General features: G+C 35.4%; 1 protein-coding gene across 3 annotated transcripts; it reads right to left on the bottom strand.

Moving 5' to 3' along the window:
* Positions 1-3,016: 3,016 nt before the first annotated feature.
* npl (N-acetylneuraminate pyruvate lyase (dihydrodipicolinate synthase)) lies at positions 3,017-14,118 on the bottom strand. Of its 3 annotated transcripts, none has more exons than XM_038279039.1 (13): positions 13,982-14,118; positions 11,192-11,249; positions 10,317-10,402; positions 10,002-10,075; positions 8,111-8,198; positions 7,966-8,023; positions 6,095-6,170; positions 5,891-5,983; positions 5,653-5,798; positions 4,217-4,263; positions 4,049-4,133; positions 3,917-3,956; positions 3,017-3,807 (listed from the first exon to the last, which is right to left on the bottom strand). In XM_038279039.1, exons 3-13 carry the CDS (start codon positions 10,385-10,387, stop codon positions 3,668-3,670), a joined length of 918 nt encoding a protein of 305 aa, XP_038134967.1. In that variant the 5' UTR covers positions 10,388-10,402; positions 11,192-11,249; positions 13,982-14,118; the 3' UTR covers positions 3,017-3,667. The 3 variants fall into 3 exon arrangements, with proteins under 3 accessions (XP_038134967.1, XP_038134964.1, XP_038134966.1); XM_038279036.1 differs by having other exon boundaries at positions 10,317-10,407; positions 13,982-14,117; XM_038279038.1 differs by lacking the exons at positions 11,192-11,249; positions 13,982-14,118 and having other exon boundaries at positions 10,317-10,603.
* Between the last annotated feature and the right edge of the window lie 388 nt (positions 14,119-14,506).

Genomic DNA, 14,506 nt, shown 5'->3' with positions numbered 1-14,506 from the left:
GAGTTGTATTAGACAGGACAGCTGGACAAATGGTTGGATGACTGGATAATTATTAATGTTGCATAGTGACTAGCCTAAACAGGCTTTCAACAAAAATACTAAATTAAAGAAAATAATACAAACACAAACAAACATTTACAGAGACAATAAATTACATATTTGACATATAGAGGATTCATAATTGTCTTTCCGCAGACATTTTTGTTAAATAAGGCTAAAATTCTCTTCATTAAATAGCCATCTCAACACATCAGGATTTTATTGTTGAAGAAATTGAATCACAAATCACAACCATAAAGGATAGTAAAATAAAGAGTTAAAATTAATCCCGAACCACATTGATCACAAATCACATATAAACAGTAATGTTCAGGGTCCCCTACGTATCTTTCCACTTCAACCAACAGAGGAAGAGAACCAGTTTTTAAAACAGTGACCTTTGTCTTCATTTAATGTCTTCTTTCATATTTACACTTCATATCCTAGGACCATTGCTCTTTAAACCTCCGATAGTTAAATTATGATGGCTATGCTAATATGATCCTATGCTTATGGAAATATAACATTTCTGCTGCTTGTATCTGAGTTTGGAAATACATTTCCTGCACACTGCTTGCTTCTGAATAAAACAGGAACACTAGGTTGGCCTATTTTAAATTAGTTTATTTTTTTCCTATTCGATATCTACATGCTCCTCAGATTATAATAAATAACAGCATATGTTATCACAACTATGCAGAAGACAGAGAGCTGTATGTTATGATGTCACCAGGGGACTATGTACCCACTTCAATGCTGAGTTAATGCATAGAAGAAATCAATTAACGGATGTGCCAAAATGCTTTCAGCTGAAGCAAAACAAAACTGACATTTTAATTTTTGGTTCAAATGACATATGATTGTTGAAAGCATTTGAAAGTTAGCAACCAGCTTTAGTTAACCTATAACTAGAAACCACCAATCAGGCTTTTGTCTTGGTGTATTAATTGACTCAGACCTGAACCTTCAGAGCAACATCAAGACAGTAACAAAGTTGGCCAACTATCACCTAAATAACATCTCTGAAATTAAGGGAATCTCAGCAGAATTTTGAAAAAAATAATTAATGTGTTCATCTTCAGTAGAACTGATTACTGGCATGTTGTCTTCATGGTTCGGCCTAATAAGTCAATCAGCCAGCTGCAGTTGATCCAGAAATCTGTGGTTCATGTTCTTACTAAAGCAAACCAGAATATATTACAGACTCCCTGTTAGTGTATCAACCAACCAGACCTCTTATGAATCTGGAACAAACTGCCAGAAACAGGTAAAGGGGTTGAAATCCTTTTTTTTTTATTATTATTATTATTAAATCGATTAAAACCCCAATTTGCTTAGAGTCCCACTTCCTTTTTTTTCTTTCATTTTTTATTCTTTCCAGTTGTTTTTATAATTCATTGTTATTTCATTTAAATAGATATATTTATTATTTCTATTACCATTATAACACTGCAATTCACTTTTCCTATTATGTTTTTTTCCAAGTATAGAACCTTGAATTTTCTTGCTATGGAAATGTGCTGTTTAAATAACCTTGCCTTGCCACGTTCATTTCAGAGTTTAAAGTCTTTCTCTCATCTGGTCCAATCTGTGCAGCCTGAAGGCTTGGCAGGCCAGAGTCCAGGAAATAATACTGCAGCCTTTACTTTATGCTAGACATATCATTACATTTCAGACAATCCTGCTCTGTAATTTATCACATCAAACGATATTAAAGATAACATTTCCAACATATATGAGCAGACACAGCTTTCACTGAGGAGTGTTGCTGTCAGATGCCTGAAAGAGGATAAGCACTAGATTTGTGTTGTTTTCCCCTAGGCAGTCCTCTTTAGAGAGGGATTCACACAAACAATGTGCAAGTCATTATATGTCACCTAAGTAAATCTGTAGCTCTTGTGGGACCTCTTGTGGTTGGGTCTGGTACTATCTACAGCTAGATATGAACTCTACAGCTAAATCTAACTTCATATTATCACTTAAAAACTCTTGTATAGTCATTCAAAATGAAATATCACAGTTTTGAGAAATACTGTAATAATTAACCTTTAATTTGGTCTCCAGTTTGGTTTGATAAGGTATTCTGGTGTTGATGCACAAGCGTTAGTGTAACCGTCCAGTAGGCTGCGGACTTCTTCTGAGGATTGTACTGAGGACATCACACTAAGAACTCTGATCCCCCTTAGCAACTAATTTCAACATGGAGGAGCAGTGGTGCTGCTCTTCTCCTTGCCCCTATAGTCCAGCCACCCTAAAAGGAAGCTGCTTAAGATGCCTGAATCTGGGATCTTATTCATTGTGTTATGATCCAAGGCTCATAATTAGAAATGAGTGTCTGAGCATAGGCACACCTGAAAATAATGAAAATAAATTGATGTTTTCCTAGTTAGGAACCAAATCGCTAGATGGAGAAGAGTTGACTGTGATCCTGGGTTATTCTAGCTACTACAGAACTTGCAGAAAGTCATTGACTGTAGAAAGACCAACAGAAGCTCTTTAACTGATCTGAAGACAGCAAAGAGCACAAGGCTTCCAAACAAGAAGCTCTCCTTTGCTTGACCTTGGATGCATACACAGATCTCAGTGTTGTTAAACAATAATCTGATATCCCTTATAGTGACGTTATATGGTCTTAGTAAAAAACTAAGACCAAAAACCATTTTATCAAGATAAAATATAGTTTAATACAGCGAGCGTCTGTCCTGACTGTTGTTAATGTTTAGATTAGGGCCCCAGGGTGATCTGCAAATATTATTGTGTGCAGCATCTGTCAACAGAACCACAGAAAGATGCCAACAGTGTGCATAGATAGAGCTCGACCTTCCTGCAAAGCCTTGCAATGAAGCGACCTAACATGACCCTTGACCTCCCAATCCAGACAAGACTCCAACGGACAACCAAACACTCATGACCCTAAAAGAAATGGAAAACAATTTGAGCTTGTGTATTCAGCGCAATAAAGAAAATGGCAAGGGCATGAATCGCAAAATATTTATTAGTAAAGACTTTGAATAGTGTTAAAATACAGATCATTCAGTTAAATTCCCTTTTAATGCACAATACACACAAACTCAATGTAAACAACAAAAACAACATATTATTCTCCACTGGATCATTATTTTAGTAAGAATGCCTTTTTTTCTCCTTTTAACATCAGATCATAAGCTGTCCTTAACAATGAAAGTTCAAGACAATTGGGGGGAATTTAAATTTTAGGTTTAAAGATCAAACAAAAAAATAAAAATATTGACCTTTTTTTCTCATATGGATCAAAACATGAAGAAAAGTAAACTTTTCCATTTCTAAACTTCCAAAAAGTTAGCCTGATCATTCACACAGGTAGTTAAATGACCCAGTACTCTAAATTAAAAGGAATACAAGAGAATAGAAAAGAGTAGAATAGAATGCAATGTTAAAATGGAAAAGTCAAGATCAAATTAGAAATATCTATCCTTTTATATGTTTTTTTATTTTCTTCAGAAATACATGTGAAGATCTGGTGGCAGATTAGCGGTAATTGGAATATAAAAGCTGGTAACTGGTCCTAACCGTCACTGTACTGTGAGCATGATCAACAGGAACAAAGAAAAGCACGACTGTTTACTGAATGAACTAAACCCATGAACCTTTAGTCAAAAATACTGTGGTATTTCTGTATGATGAGCTTAGAGTGATTGGGAGGGCACGGCATCACCGGGAGTCGAGGGGGGCCCAGAGGCAAGCCTGACACCTCCATCATCAGCTGCTTGTTCACTCCAATATCAAAACCTGTCGAGACACAGAAAAACAGTTTTCCTCCCGAGGTAGGCTAATGAGCTACAGGCAAATTCCTCAGTCTAAGCTAATTTTAGAGCTGAAGATCATGGCTATCACTCACCCAGTTTTATGGCATAACCAACAAGCTCCTGGATTTTAAACTGTAGGTGGAGATTTGACCAGACGTTACACAAAAAAGGCAGAAACTAGACAGCAAAGTTTATGACAACAAATAAGAGAAAAACTGGGGTACCTGAATTGTTCGGGCAGTGACCAGATCTCCAGTCTCAAATGCTGAAATCAGCTGGTTGACATAGCATCCCATATAGTTATATGTGCTATAGGAGGAGAAAAGTATAAACATAATTACCTACAGTGTAATATAGCGATATACAGATAATGGAAGTAAAAGATCACTGACCTGCCAACAGCTCCATTAGCTCCCATTGCTAGTGCTGCTAACAATTGCTGCAGCACATCAAATAAAAAGGTTGTTTTAGAAAGATTGGAGCAATTTTATATCTGGTGTTAAGAGTTATCTTTAATTATGATGCAAAGGGCTGTGTATGTTTCTCCATTAACTTTAGATCATTTTCCCAATCATACCACAATTCTATAAGGTATGAATAAGTTCTAATATTTTAATAATACACCTAAAATATCTAAATAGTTGATGCAGAGAATAAAGTAAGATCTCTTTTATTAGGATAAGAATAATCACCTTTATTGGCATGCATCACAAGGTTAAATGATGTAAGTCAGGAGAGAAATGATTAGACTGGAAAGATACTGGGCAGCTTTAATAAATACAATGGCTGACACGGGACTAGGTTTGATAATGTCTGTAACCGGGCTGATTAGAAGCCACAGAACTCAGACTATAAGACTGGACTCCAGCTAAGTACACAACCAATCAGACACTGAGAAGGTGACACAGTGTCTACTGATAACACTGAGGTATAAGATCGGTTGTGACTGTTTCTCTTAGATCTCCATCAGCAAAGCCACAGCTGTTCTCCAAAAAAAAATGTGTCTGTCTTATTTAGATCAAATATTTTAGCTCCCGTTTGAAAAGGATGTTATTACTGTGGATGGCTTCAGGGTTAAGGAGCTGGGAGGACAGTAGAAAAGATAGTCTGTTCTATAAATCAGACCGGTCAATCATTTCTGTAATAATTTGACCATGTTTTCGATTCTTATCCTGTTAAAATACCAATTTGCAGTTGACTGGTTTAACCCAGCCGGTTTTGATTTACAAAGTGCTGTTATTTTAAGAGTTCACGTCATTAACACAGGTCCACAGCATCATAGATCCTATGCTGAACTTAACAGTTGGTATGAGTTTTTTCCGTCAATATTCATCCTTCATTTCAGTCCGGTCCCTCTTTGATTTTGTTGCAAAAAGAATTGGGGCGGTCAATGAGTGTTCACTGATCAGCCAAACAGTAATGACCATAGAGCACTGAAATAAATAAGTAAATAACTGAATCTGTTAGGTTGAATACTTCAGGCGAAATATTTAAAGGAGTTTGACGAGGAGCAAACTGTAATGGGAAGACAACTGAGCAGAAAGATCTCCATGACTGCAGTTAAGACCACAGTGATCTGTATTTATCAAAAGTCGACCAAATAAGGAACAGCGGTGAACTATGGAGACAAGTAAGCTGGACCTGTTCTGCTATCAGCAACTAGCGGAAAGCTTTAGATGTTTGAGCTTACAGCTCTAAATGCTCCAAGATGGGCAGCATCAATCTAGTCAAAGTGATCAAATAATTCAAACACCTTAAATTTTTATTTTACTTTGGCCCTGATAGCAGAACAACACCAGAGAAAATGATAACGTGGGGAATGACTGACCTCGTCCACACCGTAGAGGACCGACCAGTGAGGCTGGCTGTAGCTGACACACTGGCCGAAGTCCAGCAGGTCGCTCCCACTGAACTTCACTCCTCTGAAGGTTGGAATTAGCTTCTCGATGTCTTCTATCACATCTCTGACTGGGACTGAGGAAGACAGAAAGAAAAATAAATGTAGACCGTTTGCTGTGCTTAAAAAATATTACAGTTAACAGTGGAGCAAAGATCAAAGCACTGACCGTTTACCCCAGTGAATGCTGGGATTGTGTAATAATAGAAGGGGAGATTTGGAGCAGCTAAAGCGACTTCCTGCAAGAATCTCCTCAAAGCATCTGAAAGAGGTGAAACCGGCCATTTTAGACAATCTTATAGTATTGATACATAAATGAAAATCGGAGGCAGAATCCAACGGTAGGAATAATAATAAATGACACGTAACATACGTGCAGACTTGGGCTTAAAGAAGGAGGGAGAAATGACAGCTATCCCATCAGCTCCAATTTCTGCAGCGTGACGAGCCTGGTGAAGGAAACAGAGTTAGTCTCAGTTTCAGCCTGTTTACCAGTTTAAAGCAATGCAAATATTCTAACACCTTATGACTTTAAAACCACTAAAGGTTTAGATGTTTTTCCTTTTAATTGGATACCAGAGAAAGTACTGTGGTGATTATAATAGAGTCAGTGGCCCTGAGCTTTTAACACAAATAAACAGTCAACATTTTTTGTAAAAATATGTCATGGCTGTTGTTTTAGAGCAGGTTTGCATATTGATTATACCTGGATTTTAGTGAGTTTTTACAGAGGCCACTTTTATTAGGAAGTTTAGAACTTAACAAATAGACTGAAAAAGGATTTTTAGGAAGAGCTTCCAGAGGCATACTGACCAAAACGCTTGAATTAAAAATCCCTATCATTGTCACAATTAAAGAAAGTCTGCATTAGAACCAAAACCAACAAATATGATCACTGAAAAGGAGAAGAGAAGGAAAAAAGGAGGAGAAAAAGGAGCTATATTAAAAATAATCAGTGGTGGAAAGTAACAAAGTACATTTACTTGATTATTGTACTTAAGTGCTATTTTTGAGTATCTTTACTTTATTGACTCATTTGTTTATGGAGGGTTGAGGGGAGATGTTCTTATAATTCTCCCTCGATTACATTTCAAAGTCAAATATTGGACTTTCTCCTCCACTTCATTGCTAAGAAGCTGCGATTTCCTTGTTTCTTTTGGCTCAGCTTAGCTTTTTAATCTGCTGTTGCTGTTTTTCTTTCTTGAAATGCAATTTCAGCATGCATGATAGCGGCACTTAGGAATGAATTTGGAAACCACTGTTTTAGAGATTTGAATGACAGTCCACAAATGAGAGAAACTCAGGTCAGATATTATTTGTAGTTTATACAATTTATTAAGCAGTTAGTTGTTGCCATGTGGCCAAGTTGCTCCGTAGGGCAAGTTCTCAAACCAGTTTTTTTTTTTTTTTTTGTAATAGATTCAATCTTAAACCTCTATTCTATAGTGAAAGTGTTAGGAGGATGAAACACTCATGCTTTCCCATTGGTTTGTTTTTTATATAAGAAAAAATAATCAAAATATTTTCTGTACTTTACAGGTGGTGCAGAACCTGTAGCAGGTCTATGCATCAATACATCAGGTGGTTTCTGAAAGTTACAAGGTTCTTTAAAATACTCTAAAACTATTACAGAAATATACTGATGTTAGAAAATTACTAAGTATTTTTTTAACACTTAAGTACTTTTAAATCTATATGGTTTTGAATACTTAAATATTTTCAAAAGTGAGTACTTCAATACATGAGAACATGTTTGACTGAGTAAACTTTACTTGCAATTGAGTAAGATTTGGCTATAATTATCAATACTTTCACTTAAGTATTACTGTTGAGTACTTTGTCCACCACTGCCAATAAGTAATGCTTTAATATCAAAGTCTGGTTTTGCCATTTGTGCATACAGGGAATGAAAAATTCTCAAGTGTGAAGGTGAGAGCAACAGCGATTTGCTGTTGGAATATGCTTTTTAAAGGCATTATGCATATACACAACACTAAACTACAAGGCTGAAGTTTTTAAATCAGTGGGAAAATGTAGTTAAAAGTAAAGGGACAAAAACAGGACTTTTACGACCAAAACAAACAAAAAAACAAGGCAGCAAACACTTCTCCTGGCTTGTTGTTTTTACCAGCTAAAGGTACAGTCACTTCCATAAGTGTTGCTCAACACCTGTTTTATTGGAATGAGTCACACGCTATGGGCATACATTTTTATAATCTGTCATTAGGCAATAAAACAACTCACCAGATCCTGGGAGTCTTTGAGGCTCATGCATCCAACATGCACGATGGTGCTATCCATTCTGTTAAGACAAGTTTTCAGAAATCAATTGCTCCTTCTACAAAAAACTGGATGTATAATTGTTGAAATGAAATTAGAGATCACTCACTTTCCCTTTGCTTTCAGACACCATTCCTCTGCCAGGACCTTCCTCTCTGCAACAGAGAGAGACATACTCTCTCCAGTGGTGCCATTGACTGAAAGCAACACAAAGCATGTTTTATTTACACATAGTGCCTCACATCCATTAACTTATTAATGGAAGGACAATTTATGGATTTAACTCCAAATCAAGCCCAAAACACATTGATGCTCACTGGAAATGCTATTATAAAAGGATTTCTGTACCTACTGGTGGTTCTATTTCCATATGAACTAAAAGTGCAATGAATAATATTTAAATCAGCACTCCCATGCAATGGTAAAAATAAAAAATAAAATTGGTCCTAGGGACCTATCAGTGACTGTACTATGCTGGCAAATATCAACAAAAGAAAGTGCAATTTATTTCTGAATCATTGATTTGTAAATCCTTGTTAAAGTAAAAGACTAAAGGTACATTTAGAGCTTAATCAGTTATGTGCTTTATCATAAGAAATGGTTTTATTATTAATTTATTAAGGAGTATTTTTACAGGCTTAAGGCCCTCTTTATCCCCTGGCTAGAACTACTCATGCATCCAGTAAATAAAGGGTTAAAACCATAATTTCTTTTTTACATAAGTTATAATATTCTTATATGAAAAAAACTGGATGTTGTTAGACGTTCAATTGAAACAAAAAGTTAAAATAAAAGAGGTTAAAAACATCTTCAGAACAATGCAAATTAAATATAAATCATAAATACAGAGAAGGATGAACTATGAGCAACTTTATAAGAAACCATATCTTATTACAATGAAGAGGCAAGTTTTATTGTTTCATTTCAGAAGATTTGACTACTTTCAAAGACCCCTAGTTGTCAATGGTATATTTATTAATCATTAACATAAGAGCTGTCAGCTAAATATCTGTGCATCTTTACATTGAACACTTTCAGTTGCGGAATGATACTAAACCAACTAGATAGACCAAACAGCTATGAATCTTTAACCCTTTCATGCATAGTGATCCCTACAATGCACAGCTGTTTAAAAGTATTTTTTTTATATTTGCCTTCAATTTTGGGCACTTATGCATATGAGTCCAATCTAGTGGACGCTATTGCATCATCCCATAAAGAAAAATCCCATTTGTTGATCATTGCAATGAAAAAAAAAAAAACAAGATGGCTGACACACAGGGGAAAAGACCAAACACCTCGGCTATTTCAGTTTCTACAGGGGAGCACCATTACAACAGAATACCATATTACTACTGAAAACTAAATTACAATTATATCTAGTGTTGCGCCGATGCCATTTTTTGGCCCCGATACCGATACCCGATACCTGGCTGTGCAGTATCGGCCGATACCGATACCATAATAATGTAAAATAATCGCCATCATGGCTTTGTCGAGCTGCTGCCTACCTTTGTGAAGCAGGAAAAAATCTAATACAAAGTGAATCCAGTAGAACTTTTTATTGCCTACCAGGAGTGGGTGACAATAGTTGAAGAAACTTATGGCTCTCAAAATGGTATCGGTGCTCTATTTGTTGGTACTCGCCGATACCGATACCACCATTTTAGGGCAGTATCTGGGCCCCGTCCAATACTGGTATCGGTATCGGTGCAACACTAATTATATCTATGCAACTACTTTGTTAGTGCATTCATTTTTTACAGTATAAAATGCATAAAGTACACATGAGGCGACAGATAAATATTTCTTTATAAAATAAAGATAGAACAAACATTTCAAACCTTGTTTTACATTCCTAGGGATGTATGAAAACACCAAAAAAAAAATCCTGACTGGGTTTATCATAATTCATGCATGAGAGGATTAATACTGATATAATGCGGGAACATATCAGACATAATGAAGATCAACAGAAGGAATCCCTATTTTGAACTTACCAAATATGCCCTTTACACCTTGCTTTTCTTTCAAGTAGTCAACATAAGGTCCAATCACTGATAAGTTGACTTCACTGTTTTGGGGAAAACAGGAAAAATATAGTTCCATGCATATGGTGGAATACAAAATGAAAGAGAAACACCAAATGTATAGAATGATGATGGCTATACATGTCAGGTCTTAACTAATACACACTCACTCTCCTCATATCATCATCATATCTCTTTCTGTCTCACACACACTCAGTTATACAAATAGATCACTAAAAGATGTAAAGGTTTGCAGTGTTAGAGGAGCTTCTAAAGGATCCTTACCCTTGCGCAGTGAGAGGAGTGAAGGTGGCTGCCAGCAGACCTGTCACCTTTCCGTCAGCAGCAGGAGCCATTGTTGAATCAACAATCTAAGCTAACACACATAAACACAGAAGCAGGAACAGGAAGTACAACTAAACAGCTAGCCCGCAAAGAAAGACATGAGACTGTTTACTGACTATTTTCAAGCACTGTGAGAAACAACAAGCATATTAGCAGTGTGTACCCAGTTATTAGCCCTGGAGCTACCAAGAAAATCCTATTTTTCTCTCTCTCTCCTTATTTCATCTACTTCCTGGCAGCTTCAAAAACAACTTCACTGTGCATACTGCCATCTACTGTCAAATACTGCACAATGGTATTTCCTAACCTGTTTTTTGCTGTCAGTGCCATTAAACGGGATTAAGTGTCTTGTAAAAGCACAATTAGAATCATGAAACGGCATTGAAAACATGCAGACGGTCAGATTAGATCAATGCATGCATCCAGTAATTTAAACATGTTCACTTTTTCCCAAATTACGCTTAGTAATATATTTTTCTTTTATGTAAATCATCAGTTTTTTGTATCTCTTTAAATCCTCCTCCTTTTAAGATCCACCTTAAATCTCTTCTACTATCACCTAAGATATTTGTTTTTGATACCCAGCACAACTGTTTATCTGTCTGACCTCTGACTCCTAACATGTGTAGACTGTCTGTGCAGATAAATCATTTACATGGTCTGACCTCTTCACTGCTAACATTTAGGTTGCAAACCTTTCAACTGATAATACATAATTTTAGGTAACCCCAGATTCTGTTTCCTAGAAAAAATATTTATTTCATTTCCAATACAAAGATTTGACGTTATGAAATAAACACAGTGATCTGACATACCAGGTTAGGAAGGACTGGTGAACTCCAAGGTATCAACTCCGTATATTTCACTATATTTCTTTGGAATGGAAGAGAGTGAGAACACAGTTCAGTTATTACAACAATAAACCATCATGCTTTAAATCTTAGACTAAGACTCAACTTTATTTATCCCTTGGGATTACTCCTTCAGGGAAATTCTGGTTCCAGTAGCTTATATAGACTACAAAGAGTTAAAGCAACATGCCCTTAGAGATAGAAATACAACAGGTAATATAAAAAGAATCTATATAGTATAAAAAAGTATAAAAAAGAAAAAAGTTGTAATGTCCTGGAATATGTTTCTCTTAGATGTAAAAATATCTGCACAGTAGAGAGCTAAGAAAAGACTACGCAGTATTTGACTTGGATTATTGCACTTGTACTGCAGATATGTACTGACCTTATAAAGTAAGTAAAAAATTACACAGGCTGCACAGTAGTTGGTATGTGTTATTGCACAGTAAGAGAGTATAATATTGCACGAGTGACAATAGGAGTCCATCACTTAATCTGGGTGTAGTGATGGACTCAGACCTGAACCTTAATGGATTAAAATCTCAGCATGATTGTGAAAACAAATTAATTCATTCACCTTTAGTAGAAATGATTATTATCAAACAGCTGCAGTTGATCCAGAATGCTGCTGCCTGTGTCCTCACTAAAATTAAGATGGTGGAGCACACCACCCAGTTCTACAGTCATTACACTGACTCCACATATCTAAGAGAATAGACTTTAAAATACTGTTTTTAGTCTATAAGTTACTTTTGGCTTGGCAACAGAATGCATTAAAGATAAAATACCAAAGTTACTCTGAATACCCAGAGTGAGAAACATGGAGAAGCAGTCTTCAGTTCTTATTATTAATCTAAAAAAAAAAACTTCAGAAAACTGTTAAGGTTTTGAAACCCCTAAATTTCTTTAAACTGAGATTAAAGACGTATTTGTTTAGTAATATAAGCTGATAAGCTGATTGAATTACCGAAACCAAACGTCCGACACTCAACTTACTTCATTATTTTTGGCACACACTGCATGATCAAAACATACAATGACTTATATCTCACATTTGTGGAGCTTTTATTTTCTCTACCCAAGAGTCACTAAAGTTTTCAGATATTTCATTTGGAGATTGAAACTTTTTCACATCCTCTGCAAACTAGCTCATGTTAATAAAGACACTGCTAATGTGTGTTCATTTTCAAGCCTTTCCTACATTTGGCAGGAAATTTTAGCCTGTAATTAGACTCAAATATCAGGTTTTTTAGAGGGTTAAACATGTTTTCTTTCAGGTTTGCTCTGTATCTGTCACAGTTGGGTGGTGGTTTTTGAGGACCCAAATGCAGAGACCAGGAGGCAGACATGAGTCTTGCAGATTTAACAAGGCAACTAAGGTAAAACCAAAAATCTTTTTTGGTTTTTCATTGGAACCCAAGGCTTCTTTGACATGTTTGCTGTGTTTCTTAAGTGGATTTTTCCAAACTGCAGACTACAGTTGACCTGTAAAACAGATCCCCAGATCCAGATACCTGCAGGTCCTAACGAGTTACTAAATGCTTTTGTCTGCTTCCTTGACTAACTCTCTCTTTGCTTTAAGGAAAATGAATGTCTTGGTAGATTTGCTCAGAGTTTTGAGCAGTGGAGCTCTTCTTTAAATTTCTTCACAGCTTTATTTTTGCTCTGCCTGCCATGCTATTTGTTTATCATGATGCTGTTGCTCCATACTGTTCTACAAGATTCTGAAGTCCTCACAGATTGGCTCGATTTGTTTTATTTTTTCATATTATTCTAATCTAATTGCACAGATGCTTAATCTTTACTTTTCCAAGTCCCACGTATTTCTCAAGTCTTTATCATTCTAAAGCCAGGACTAGCAAGTCCTTTGCCTAAAGATTCAAATCATAAACTTGCCATAGTGGTGTATATATATAACAACACCCTTAAAAGATAATGGCATGAGAAAAAAATAAAGAATGTGGAAAAATATTTTAGTTTTTGCTTTGATGGTTTGTGTGAAAAATGTTTAATCTAACTCAACAGGTATCAAATCTTCCTTACTAACTTTCTTTGTTTATTGTTTATTTAAAGAACCTGCATATTTATAAATGCATGAAGCAAACCTAATTTTATTTATTTATTTTTTTGGTCTGAAAGCATACCCTATACTAAGTTATTTTATCATCCTCTTACTCTTTGTAATTAATGTTAACATTTCTACAGCATTTTCTTTCCTATTTGGCATTATTTACAAAATTTTCTAAATTCCTGTTGAGTCATATCCTCTTTAATCTTCCTGATTCTGAGTTTTTGAGTAAAAATCACCAGAGGAGGAGAAAATGCTGCGCAAAAGTTGCTTAGTTGACGGTTTTCTATAAAACGTCTACTAAGCAACTTTTGTTGCTGTTGAAGTGGCTAATATTCCTATTTCATAAAAAAAAGGCAATGTTTAACTAACAAAGGCATGTCAAATATGCACAGGATACTGAAAAACAAATCCTAACTGTGACTGGTTTTGAATATTTACAAAAATATTGTGAGGTGACACCTTTAATACAAAGAATATATATATATATATATATATATATATATATATATATATATATATATATATATATATATATATATATATATATATATATATATATATATATATATATATAAAGAAAAAGAAAACAACGTTAAAAAAAATATCCATATATTTTTGTACATAGTCCGTTAAAACGTGGTTTAACGAAAAATAAATATAAATAAATATAACTTCCATCCTACCTCTGTCCTTCAGTGACGGTCTTAGCGCAATGTTTTAAACATTTTTAACGGTAGGATTTTTGCATTCGCCAGAGATTTGCTTGTTTTACGGTCATGTGAAAATATCTGAAACGTCACGATCGCAGAGGATCATGGGATACGTAGTTCATGCAAAATTAAAGAAAAAAAAAAACCAACGGAAACAAACAATACAGAGATCATATTTCAAACACATTAACTTTCGACGCGTGCTATTTATTTATTTTTTAACATGGTAGAGCTGGTCCTCCATGCACCATATTTCAAAATATATACGGCAACATTTTTAATGTATGAATCATCTGATGCCTTTAGATGTTATAGGAATTTTGGCGATCAAGTGCTAAACTCCCACAAGGAACAATTTGCGAAAAAAAGAAAGAAAAGTAAAAAAAATTCTGTGCTTTTTAAAATGTGTACTTTCTGGTCCCACGAGATTGAATTGTTACCTAAACGTTTTGAACAAAAAGCGGAAAACAGCTCAAATATGCCAAAATAATCGATTTT

Source organism: Cyprinodon tularosa, unplaced genomic scaffold, assembly GCF_016077235.1.
Source record: "Cyprinodon tularosa strain WSP-4 unplaced genomic scaffold, ASM1607723v1 ctg147, whole genome shotgun sequence".
NCBI lineage: Eukaryota > Metazoa > Chordata > Actinopteri > Cyprinodontiformes > Cyprinodontidae > Cyprinodon > Cyprinodon tularosa.
The sequence above is the reverse complement of the archived record's forward strand: the minus strand, read 5'-3'. Positions and strand labels throughout refer to the sequence as shown.